Source organism: Mus pahari, chromosome 17, assembly GCF_900095145.1.
Source record: "Mus pahari chromosome 17, PAHARI_EIJ_v1.1, whole genome shotgun sequence".
NCBI lineage: Eukaryota > Metazoa > Chordata > Mammalia > Rodentia > Muridae > Mus > Mus pahari.
This window is the reverse complement of record NC_034606.1, coordinates 46,205,600-46,218,073: the sequence shown is the minus strand read 5'-3', so window position 1 is coordinate 46,218,073 and position 12,474 is coordinate 46,205,600. Positions and strand designations below refer to the sequence as shown.

The 12,474-nt window shown below is 42.4% G+C and overlaps 1 protein-coding gene across 3 annotated transcripts in view; it reads left to right on the top strand.

The window, feature by feature from the left end:
* The window catches only part of Mrtfa (myocardin related transcription factor A), a 177,761-nt gene that overhangs the window by 76,386 nt on the left and 88,901 nt on the right, over positions 1-12,474 (top strand). The window contains exon 1 of one of the 3 annotated variants that reach the window (XM_021216567.2): positions 4,586-4,931. The exons of 1 other annotated variant lie outside the window; for it this stretch is intronic. In XM_021216567.2, coding sequence (XP_021072226.1) covers positions 4,886-4,931 — 46 coding nt within the window. In that variant the 5' untranslated portion in view covers positions 4,586-4,885. Of the gene's footprint in view, positions 1-4,585; positions 4,932-12,474 lie in introns of those variants that run through there. One more of the 3 variants, XM_029531082.1, reaches the window with a different exon arrangement.

The window sequence follows — 12,474 nt, the reverse complement described above, 5'->3', positions numbered from 1 at the left end:
TTTTTTTTGAGACAGGGTTTCTCTGTATAGCCCTGGCTATTCTGGAACTCACTCTGTAGACCAGGCTGGCCTGGAACTCAGAAATCCGCCTGTCTCTGCCTCCCAAGTGCTGGGATTAAAGGTGTTTGACTATTTTAATGTTGAAAAAAATTATTCCAGGACTCTTTTCAACTGAGTTCTAACGTATTAGAGAATAATCCAGGTAAACGAGGATCTCATTGTCTAACTTAGACAGACAGACAGACAGAAAGGGGGGGGGGAGATTAAACAAGTAATATGAGCCAATTCATTTACAAACAATAAATTTTTTAAAAGGAAAAACACAAGATGTTAGGATAACAGATCAAACTCCTGGCAAAGGGGCGTCTGCATATGTGTGGTATACTCTCACACCGACGTATTCACTAAAAAATAAAGTTAACAAATTTAAATGAATAAGATAAAGCAGAAAACAATAACAGCAAAAGAGTACATTGGTAACTAGGACCATCTTAACACAGGAAGAGTGGACAGGGACAGCACAGTTAACAATTTACCTCAGGGGCTCACCAGTGAACGCACCTGCTGCCTGAGATGATTCTCAGGACCAGCAAAATCCTGCAAGCTATCCTCTGACCTCCATTTAAACAGCAGGAGAAGCCCTGCAAGTGACTCATGCTTGTCACCCTGCCCCGAGGAAGCTGAAGGAGGCTGCTCATCTGACTCCAGCTTGGGCTACAGAGTTAAGACCATGCCTAGAAATGAATGAATGAATGCATGAATGAATGAATGGTTACTGCTGTATGAGGAGAGGATGCAGTCTTGAATATGTGTTGTTGGTGTGGGAATGGTCATGTCTCCCTCTGGTCCAAGTACAAGTGTTTATGAACAGTTTAACAGTTGACGAGTGTTTTTAGAAACCACCAGAGCTTTCTCTTCCCAAATATCTGAGACCTGAGACTGTTCTCTATAGAGTCCTCCTACTGAGTGGAGCTAACCTGACTACTACCTTGTTCAGCTGTGTATAATACACCTGCCTTCTTGCTCAGCCACATAAATGTGCTGGGCTGCTGCTGGACCTGGAGTGCCCAGCCTGCATGTGTCTGTCCTTACTCCATTCCTTCGTCACCCCATCAGATCACCTCTGCTGTGCAGGACTGGTCGTGCCACTGTGGCCCAGGTGAGGTAGGAATGAGAGTTTATGACATATTTCTGCCCCAAGCTTTAACTCAACTTAGATTGGGGCTCTATATCTAACTCTCAATAACTGGAAATGAGGGAGGGATAGATCAGTGCTGTGAAAAAAAACCAGCAAAATCCAAAATGTGGAAAGCCAACCTGCATTCTCGAAGAAAGTACAAGATTAAGGAAATGTAAGAGACATATCAGTGAGAGGAAATGTGTTGTCACCTATGAACTCCAACTTGAATAAGTCCATTTCTACAAATGTTTGAGATAACTGGGAAAATGTAAATGCTACTTAGATAGTTGTTTGTATTAAGGGATTAAAAATATTTTGGTGTGGTAGAAATTTAAATACCAGTTAGATAGTTAATCATATTAAGGGATTAAAATATTTTCATATTTTGTTATTCTGGATAGTTTTGTGTTCTCTCTATAGAAAATTAGATGCCTTGGATTTGCTTTGGCATGACACGTTGTTGATGGGTGCTCTGTGGTGGCAGGAGCACAGAAGGACAGATAGAACAAGTGTGGCCACATGGGCAGGAGTTCAAGGGGAATGATGGGAATGGAAGCAGTTTAGTACACACTTCTTTCCTGTCTTTGTATGTGTTTAACTTTTCTGTAAGTTAAAACTGTTTGCAGACTTTGGGCAACAGTTAAAGGCCTAGAATGAAGTACTAGGTGAAGGAATAGAATAAAAAATGGCTTTGAGGAATATATTATGATGTAATCAATTCCATTTGGTAACTAATTTTGCATTTTATAACTCATTAGTGGTTCAGGGCTAGGAGGAACATAAGTTTATGGTTTGGGATCTATGTAATTGAGAAAGGGAAAGGCATGCCTTGCAGGGTGCAGTGCGGGGTGATGATACTAGAAGTTTGCTTTTGGACATATGTGCTTAATTAAGATAGCCAAGTAAAGAGGAATAGTTGCAGACTTAAAGGTGATATCAGAGTTAGACACGGGCTAAAATTTAGTTGGAAGTTCAAACATTCGGGAAGGATGAGACTGCCCTGGGAGTGTGTAAAAGAAAGGAAGGGTGTCCTGAGAGGGGCAGAGAGAGGAGTCACTGGGAACTCTAAGGGGGATGCTGAAGGAGGCAGGGAGCATATGGAAGCACGGATGCTCTTTAGTGCAGTAATAAACAGAACATGGCTCATGTTAAATTTGCCTCACTTAGCTAGAGTGTCATGATTGGAAAGACCCAAAGCTTTCATCTTATTTCCTGTGTGATGTCCTTCGTCCCGGGGCGGGGGGTGGGGAAGCTCTGGCCCAATGTAGAGAATATATACTTCAGTTTATTTGTTTGTATAGTTACTGTGGATAGATTCATAGATGTTTGTATTAGTGGTCTCTAAAGGAACAGAATTTATAGAGTGAGAGAATGAATGGCTCTACCATTCATTTAACTATCATCTATCTGAAGGGGATTTATTAGAATAACTTACAGGCTGTGGTCCTGCTAGTCCAACAATGGCTGTCTACCAATGGATGGTTTGAGAATCCCATAGTTGATCCAGTCCACATGGCTCAGCTGGTGAAGACGTAGCTTCTAAATGCCAGTGAAGGAATGGGCCTGCTAGCAAGAATGAGAGCAAGCAGGCCGAGAGCAGGTTCCTTTTTCCATGTTCTTTATGTAGGCTTCCAGCGGAAGGTGTGGCCCAGATTAGAGGTGGATCTTCCCACCTCAGAGATCCAGATCAAAAGTAGGTCCGTATACTTCAGTCCCTCCTGGGTGTATCCAGCCATTTGGGTTTTAAGTTAATTCCAGATGTAGTCAAGATGACAAGTGAGAGCAGCCACCACAGTAAAAGCAGAACTGCTAGGCAAATAGCAGTTGGATTCTGGGATTTAAAAAAAAAAAAATCATGTTTTTAGATTTCTGTTTTTAAAACAGCTTTTCTTTCTTGTGTTCCTTCTGTCACAAATTCATTCTCAGTAGGATTTGCTGTAAATAAGTGAGATCAGATGAAACCTGCGGTTCCCATTATTGTCCAACACCACACAACTGTCCAAGTCTCCTGAGGGCGCACAGCATTCATTGTCAGCACTTCTTATGGCAGGGGGTGCCTGGCAGGAGGGGACAGTCTGTGCCCTTCTCTCAGTCTTTATGCAGAAATCTTGTAATTTGTGATTTCCTCCAAGTACAGAACTGTGAGTGAGAACTTGCTTCGTATGAAGGAAACAAAACAAACCAACCCCTCACGGCATACTGTACAGCTCCAGAGGTTCAAAGGGATGACTCGGCCTTTTAGGGATGCTTCTCCATGTTACTAACCTCTGACCAGACTCTTAAACAGTCCCAGTTGAAATTCTCTCATTTTTCATATGACAGTTGGAGCTTGGTTGCCAGAAGGGGGCCGTGAGAATGCGCTGCCTCCAAAGCAGCGTGCGCCCACACTGGCTGCCACTCCACTGCCTGTTGAGTCATTCCCTGAGCTCTATATAGAGCTCGGCTCTTAAACACCGTGTTCTTGGAATGAGAAAGAACCAAGCTCCCTGCAGCAGATCTGCATCGCCCTTTCTTTCGTACCTTGCCTTCTTTGTGAAACCGTTTAAAAGGTCTCCCAGGGCTTTCGTTTCTTACTTGTTTGACTTTGTAGGCATGAGGGCATCCATTGGGCAGGATTGCCCTAGTATGCTTCACCAGAGAGTCAAGAATTCTAGAGAACAGCTTCCTAGTTCCCTGATATTTATTAGTCCATCAAATTGCCTAGAAGCATCTTAATATCATTTTATTGTATCAGTTATTTAAAAAAAAAAAACTGCAAAAGGGATAAATGACCTTTATTGAGGCATGAAATAATTTCTATCTGTAACTGAAAAGGATATTAGGTTTTGGGGGTTTTTCTCCCCGGGGAAAGCAAAATGCCCTTGTCTGTTCTCATTCCGGAGAGCTGCTCCTTGTTTTAGGGTTATCAGGAAAGGGTCTCTTTCCCATCTATGCCATACATCCACCTGGTCATAGAGCATTTTAGGAAGGTTATCTGTGGCATTCTGTCCATCCACAGCTAGCATGTCCCCCCATGAGCAGTGAGGGGCTCTTTGGGATGACCGGCAGAGGAACAGATTACCGCTCTGGCTTTTGGAAACATTTTTTAATTGGAGAAGGGGTGGGGAAACAGTAGAACTGTAGTTAAATAATCAGCTTTCTTAGCTGTTACCTATAAATACCACGTATGAAAGGCTGTTGGAATCCTCAGCAAAGTTATGCTGAATATGTGTTTATTTGTATTATATGTTGATGCGTGTCTGATCTCCGAGAGTTTCTTTCATGAGACTGAGCTTGGATTGTGTTTGCTTTGTTGTCCGAAACTGCATTAGCCCCAGAGTTCCTTCTAGTAGAGTTTTTAATAAAACCTGTCTTCCCATTTTTAAGAGGGGGAAGCAGTTTGATCCGTCTTCCGAAGCCTTTCTATGCCCCTCCCCTCCCCCTAGAGAGAACTGGAGGGGAGGAGCCACTGCTCTAACCACGAACTTCAGGTCTTCTCTGGAGAGCTGGGCTTCCTGTCTGCACTCACTCAACTCTGGGCCATCTTGACTTGCCTGAAGGGTGGAGAGTTGGTGTCTTCCTGGAGAAGAGCAGTGAGCTCTCACGTTCTCCTCTGCGCACAGGCATGAGACTGCATTGGTAAAGCTTGCTGTGGCCTTTTTAGACTTTCCCTGTGACTGGGACTTTGTGTATTTGTGATCTGTTTCCGTGTGTGAAGACTCCGTCATGACTCTGCTGGAGCCTGAGATGCTAATGATGGCTGTGCAGTCAGGTAATTCCCTTATTTCCTGCAAAGCTCACTTGCCACGGGCGTCTTTAAGATGGTTGAACACATTTGTGTTAGCACTGGGCTGAGATGGGAAGCTTAAACATAAATTATCCTGTACTATTTCATCTTCAGGTTTTTACTGTTTTTAATTTTTCTTTAATTGCGGTTTCTAGTTATCACACTCAGGTTTGAGTTAGATGCTCACTGGTCTGAGGAGGACTCAGCAAGGAGACCTGTTCGTTTTTCTTTAACCATTTGATCACTGTGTTGGCACTGCTTTTAGAGAAAGATAATTCCATTGCTCTTGCTGCTTTACACACTGTCTTTAATTGCAGCCTCCTCTTTCTGTCACAGTGAAAGCGTCCCTTGTGGGGGCTCCTCCACTGTTCTCTCTCTTCTCTGTAAAACCTTTCCATTTCATCGTTAAGTATCTGTGGGAACGCTCTTGATAAAGCACAGGGTTGCGGTTAAATTTTACAGATATGGAAGCAGTTAACAGAAAGAATGCAGGATTTTTGAAATTCTAGCTCTAAAAATAGTTTTCTAATTCAAAGCTTCTCTTAAAACATTTAAAAATGCCAGATAGTTTTTTTTTTTAATGGTTTCTCTTACTTTTGGTGTTTTTAAAATTTTTAAGTCAGATATCTAAAAATAGAGAATGTTTCCTTTCTTACTTTTAGACTTGTACTAAACTGTAACCTGTAGTGTTTTCTGACAGATACACACAAGTGGCATTTGTACCCTCTACCCCGTTCCCTGGTCCCAAGCAGAGGAGAACGAAACTCTTTGGTGGGGCTGACACAGTCACTGGCATGGTGGTCTCCATTCTCCCTGGGGAGTGCTTAGAGTGAGTGTTGTCAGGCCCAGGGACACATCAGCTGAAGACATTATAGGTTGCGCCTGTGGACAGGAAGGGCCAGGGAAGAAGGATCCACTACCATCTCCTTCTTCCTGGTTTACAGACAGCCACAGTGAGTCATTTATCATATTCTGTTCTTATGTGCTGTGCATTTCAAGTTCTCTTTCCTTTTGCTCCCACAGATCTCAGGAGCGTTGTGTTCCAAACAAACAGTGTGCTTATCTGAGTGTTTCCCATCTGTCTTTGATGAGATAGCTCAGGAGCTCCCAGTTAAACTGACTCTCTTCTCCCATCTATATTCCAGTTTCCTGCTTTGTGTGGGCAAGTGCTTATTTTGCTTCAGGGGCAGATTTTAATATTTAAACTCTTTCCTTTCGATCATTTTTATTTGTAGATATCTTAGACAATAACATTTCACAGTGCAAGTCAAAGGCTTCTTCTTCCCCTAAGATAATTCAGTGTTCCTAGCTCTAAAGGGAGAGGAAGGACTGCTCTTTGTCATTTCTCATCTCAGAGTAGGTTTTCCTACAGCATGTGTTGGGCAGGGCTGGTCACCCATCTGTCACCCAGCTACTTCATAAAACTTTCAAAGGACAGCAGTGTGTAAGACAAGTGTGGGCGAAGTGACAGGCCGTGGATACAGGTAAGACCAAGGGTTGATAGGTATGGACTTTGTCTTTACTGTTCTATGCTGGAGTGTCATAGCCACAAGCCCACTGTAAGAGTGATGCAGTTACCATTTCGATAGGAAATGAAAAGAATCTGCTCTGAAATTTCAGTAAACAGTGAATCTTGTTACAAGCCAAGCACTATGTTAATCTGTACCTTCACAACTCTCTAAGAGACATGCCTTTCACGTCATAAAACAACTAAACCCTTCGTAAAGAACTGAAGATGCAACGTTTTGGTATTGGATATAATAGTTTGTGGTACACTGTGCTCAGCAGCAGTTTCTACTCAGTATTTAGAGCTTGGGGGCTCTGGCAGGACAGTCTTGGGATGTTTGTGAAGGTTTCCCTCCTTAGCACTGCCAGAGGTGCTGCCTTTCTGTGGAACCTGTCTCAGTAGGATCCCCCCTCCTGTCATTCCTGTGGCCTCTGCACACCAGGTATCACTTACACAGGGCTTCCAGATTAGGTCATTAGCTTCTTTGAAAGAAATTTTTAATTATGGGTATATGTATCTGTGTGGCTGTGTCCCTGTGAGTACAGGTGCACAGAGAGGCCAGAGGCAGGAGCTGTTGTTACAGTTTTCTTTAATTATGGGTATATGTATCTGTGTGGCTGTGTCCCTGTGAGTTTAGGAACTGCTGTTACAGGCAGCTGTGTGCCGCTGTCATCTCTGGGCAGCCCCCACTTACTCCTCTTAAGAGCAAATCACTGTATGTGGATTCCTGTGGTGGCACATGAGAGACATGAATTTATTTTCTGAAGAATGATGGAACTTTGTTTGACTTAGTTCTCCTGACTAATATGCAAAGCCCTTAAGATTTTTGTAAAAGTATTTTGTAATCTTTTCTTCCATAAATAAATGAATCCAGTGGCCATCATCCTTTTGTTTTAGCCGGTCATTATCCAAAGCTTTGTGGCTTTCGAAGTTGGCATTCTTTTGCCTCTCTGAATTTGTAGTGTGCCCTGTCTTTGAGGATGTGTGTTTTTATATGGACCTTAGTGTTCCAATCAAGCCATGACTAGAGTTTGTGTAACTGCCATAGGAATCTGTCTGGGTTGTAACAATTAGAAAATGACTTGAATAGACATTGTAAAATTTCTGAAGCTGGCCCTAAGGGAATAAATAAGATAGGGCCACAGAATTGACTGGTGTCTTTCAGAATGGGGGTGTACTAGAGCTCAGACCTAACAGATGTTGTGTGGTCTTTTGAGCTTATTCTGAGACCATGCTATAAATGCAAAAGGATATATAGGTATGCAATAGGTATATACACTTTGACACATATATAAACCCATGAATCCTACTAATCAACCTAAGAAGCAGAGCATAGCCTGTATAAGCACACTTACTGAACAAGCTTGCTCTTAATGTCCTTTTGGATCTTTTTATGTTTTACACAACTTGAATATTGCCTATTGAAAAAAATTCACTAATTAAACAAGTTTCCCCTTCGTATGTTAACTTCCTTGTCCTTTGATATCTTTGTATTTAACTCCTAAATATTTCTTTGACTTCTTATTCCTTGATCATGGCAGTTTTCCCCTGCACTGTTCATTTTAAAACAGAATGTGCAGAATAGGGGATAGCAGTCACTTCAAGGAAAGCTGGGGGAAGCCAAGGCACAGGGACAGTAGCACATTAAATCCTGCCTGGTTTGGTACGTGGTACTCTTTTAGGACACACACACACACACACACACACACACCACTTGTAAATCTAGAGAGCAGATCAAAACATCAGAACCTTCAGCCTATGTCACCTGCTTTTAGGTCTGTGAGCTTTCAACGTTGTGGGCTTGGAAACACCCTGATTTCTTCTTAAGGAACTGCAGAGCTTGAAGGAAACCCTGGGTATTTTCTTGTCCTCTTTTTCTTTTGAAAAGAGGAAATTGGCCTTTGGGGTTAGTTTATTTCCTGATCATGTAATTTGTGACAGTGGTGGGAGGAGAATTTGTGTTCTCACTGTCTTCCCAATATTTTCTGCTTCAAGATATTTACAGAGACACGGAGATCTCCAGTGTATGAGGCTAATATGAATCCCCAGAGATGGTGGGGTTAGGAGAGAAGGGAAAAGCAGGGCTTGGTGCCACAGGCCTTTAATACCAGCACTGGAGAGCCAGAGGCAGGTGGATCTTCGGGAGTTTGAGGCTAGCCTGAGATAGTGAGTTCCAGGACAGCCAGGACTAGATAGAGGGTTACTATTTTAAAAGAGGAAAGGAGGGAAGGAGGACCAGAGGAGATAAAACCCCTGATGTCTGGGTGCTTACTTCCCACCCCTAGGAAGTCAGGTCACAATGCCGCAGACCTACCACTGTCTACCCTCCATCTTGCTCTGTCTTCTTTGGCCTGGGTGATGATCTCACAAGACAGGTAGCAGACAGACAGCTGTCCTAGGTGCTCTGCTTACATTCACTGCCCTCTCTCTGACTCACAGATTTATCTGGGCCCTCTTAAGATCCAGATCAAAGCAATCTAAATTCCTCCTTCATCTCTCTTGTCTCCTGATTCTTTGTTTCTTTGGATGAAGCAGGCTGTCAAGACTCTGAACCACAATTTTAGCCTCATTAAAACAATGCCAAATTCAACAAAGATGAGCTGTATACAGTCTTAATTTTTTGGAGCCTCTCTTTTATGAATACTGCAGACATTATTTTGAAAGTTTTTCTTTGGGGCTGGAGAGATGACTCAGCGGTTAAGAGCACTGACTGCTCTTCCGAAGGTCCTGAGTTCAAATCCCAACAACCACATGGTGGCTCACAACCATCCATAATAAAATCTGATGCCCTATTCTGGGGTGTCTGAAGACAGCTACAGTGTATTTACATTAAATAAATAAATAAATAAAAGTTTTTCTTTTTAATAACAAGGGAAAATACTAAAGGCCTTGTGCTACCACCAACACTCATAACCCAACTTTCTTTGGCTTGTACTTCTTAAGCTGAAGGGCAGTGTTGGGCTGAGCTCACAGTGTCTGGGGCCTGCTTAATGTCATGCAGTCACTGAGTACATGGTAGCAGGAGAGTAGCACAGAAGGGTTACACAAGAAGAAATTAAGCTGATAAAGAGAGATGCAGTAGTGAAAAATATATACTACCATAATATATAGTTCTCCTGTGTAATATTTAATCACTATGATCTTGCTTCACATCTATAGAGGATACTTAAAACTCAAAAGCATGAAGGTACATAGTAGGAGATGGAACACATCTCTGTGTTCTAGCAGTTAAATTGCTACAATCCCACTATTTGGGAGGCCAAGGGAGGAGGCTTCCCAAGTTCAGATCTAGCCTAGGCTACATAGTTCCAGGCCAGCCTGAGCTACAGTGTTGAGACCTCACAAAAGAGACCAAACCATTGTTGGTAAGATGGCAAAACATTGTTGGTAAGATGGCTTAGTGGGTAAGGGAACCAGCCGTTACGCATGATGACTTTGATCTTTGGGACCTACATGTTAGAAGTAGAGAACTGGCTCCCACAAGTTGTCCTTTGTCCTTAACATTCATGAAATGGGACTAAACAAATACAAATGTAATTTTAAAACTCCAACAAAGGGTCTGGAAAGATGGCTCATCGTTTAAGAGCATTGACTGCTCTTCCAGAGGTCCTGAGTTCAATTCTCAGCAACCACATGGTGTCTCATAACCATCTGTAATGGGATCCGATACCCTCTTCTGATGTGTCTGAAGACAACTACAGTGTACTAACAAAATAAATAAATAAATCACTAGGAGAGGCCAGGTGGTGGTGGCTCACGCCTTTAATCCCAGCACTCGGGAGGCAGAGGCAGGTGGATTTCTGAGTTCGAGGCCAGCCTGATCTACAAAGTGAGTTCCAGGACAGCCAGGACTATACAGAGAAACCCTGTCGAGGAAAAAAAAGAAGAAGAAGAAAGAGGAGGAGGAGGAGAAAGAGGAAGAAAGAAGAAAAAGACAAAGACAAGGGGTCTTAAAAAACGCCAACAAAACAGCCCTCTTCATTTAAACCCAAGTTGTTTAGATTTTTAATTACTTTCATGATCCATTTAAAGTTAGTCAGATGATACCCTCTCAGAACCTGCTGGTAGCTCTCATCTGCAGGCTGTGCTGAAGAGGGAGTGGGTGGGTAGGGGAACAGAGGTGGGGGGAGGGGTATGGGAATCTTTCGGGATAGCATTTGAAATGTAAATAAAGAAAATAATAAAAAAAAAAAAAAAAAAAATCCTCCCAGAGCAGTGCTGTCTCCAACACCCCGGCTGCTCTCCCTCACTTATTTTGCCCAAACATGCTGGCTCATTGAGTGCTACTGCCGCCTCAACTCTGTGCTAATCTCTCATACTTGGTCCTCCTACGTGGAACACTTCTCACTTGCTTGTGGCTTTCTCCCTGTAGAGCTTTGCTTAAGCAGTAGTATCTCAGTAAGCCCTTCTCTGGCCAAGAACTGTAAAACCTTGTATCATTTTCTTCACACCATTTATCATTTGACAGACTCACTACTCATCTATCAGTTTCTTGATGTGGCTGTCTTACAGAATGTGACATCGAATGGGGGTCTGGTCCTCAAACCCCTGCTCTCCGTATGTGACTATTGGATATAGTTAGTGTATGATGATCTTTAATAAATGATAATAAAAAATTGCAGTGTCTTTTAGACAAGTATGTTCCTCAGAATGTGGCTTTTTGTATGGTGAGAGGTTCCTTTTTTATTAATAATTTTAGTCAGTGTACAAAGTAATTGGTTTATTATCATATTTTAATTCCATATCAAAATACTGACTTTACTCATTTGCCTCTGGGTTCCTTCTTTCTTCCAAATAGCTTCACTTGTGCTGTCATGTCATATATGTGCACATATGTGTTACATCTAGATTGTGCGAATAGAGGAAACATGATTATCTCTGTAATCGCCTTGCTATCCCCTCTGCTTTTGGAACATAGTTGGTGTCCTCTTATGTCATACACATACATATGTCTAGATTCTGTGTAGGAGAGAAATTATGGTGGTTCTGTTTTGCTTTTTGTTTTGTTTTGTTTTTAGAGTCTGGGACTATTTCACTTAGCATGGTGATATTCTATTCCATCTGTTTACCTGGTAATGACATCATTCTGGTTGTGTGTGTGTGTGTGTGTGTGTGTGTGTGTGTGTGTGAGGGGGGGNGGGGGGAGAGAGATATGTATTTGTTTATATGTATGGAGGCAAAGGTTGGCAGTGGGTGTCTTCCTTTCTTGCTTTCCACCTTGTTTGTTTGTTTGTTGTTTTTTAATTTTTGGAATAAGCTCTCTTACTGCCCTGGAGCTCACTCAGACCAGCTGGCCGAGAGCTTACGGGGATTCTCCTGTCTCTGCCTCCCCATCACTTGCATTATAGTCACATCTCTTTACTGGGCTGGGTTCTAAGGGTGTTCATGCTTGCATGGCAAACATTTTATCTTTGCAACCACCTCAGTACAATTAGGTTGTCCTTTATAGCCGAGTAAAATGCCTTCTGGAGTATGTCAGTGTAATCACGTGCTTCTTATCTGACCATCTGCTGACAGCTGTCTAGGCTGGTCTCTTACCTTGGCTTTTGTGAGTGTCAAAGCATGCCTTTAAGTCATCGTGTGACAGGCCCCAGCCGAGACTAAGTGTAGAGAGGTGGCTTTCAGGGTGTGGTTGAAGATGCTTTAATGTCCTGAGCACTCTCAAATGGTGCAGGATCAGAATGTTTATATTAATTCTGAAATGTGGTTTACCTTTTGTTTTTTAGTGTTACAGTCCCATGAGTGTAAAATACATTTTTCTAAAGCTACATGATGGAATTTTTCAGCAGATGAATGCAGAATTAAATGCGAAAAGCTAAATAGATGTGAAAAGTTAGAGTGCTTTCTATTTTGCAAGATGAAATACTGATAGATGTAACCTGCAAAACAAACGCTCTTTGAAGTCCCCAGTAACTAGAAAAGGGGAAAGAAGAACGCCAGAAAGCTATAAGAAGTGCAAGTGCAGTGTCGCTGTCCACTCCCCCGCCAGCAAGGAAGAGACGCGACAATAGACTTCTTCCA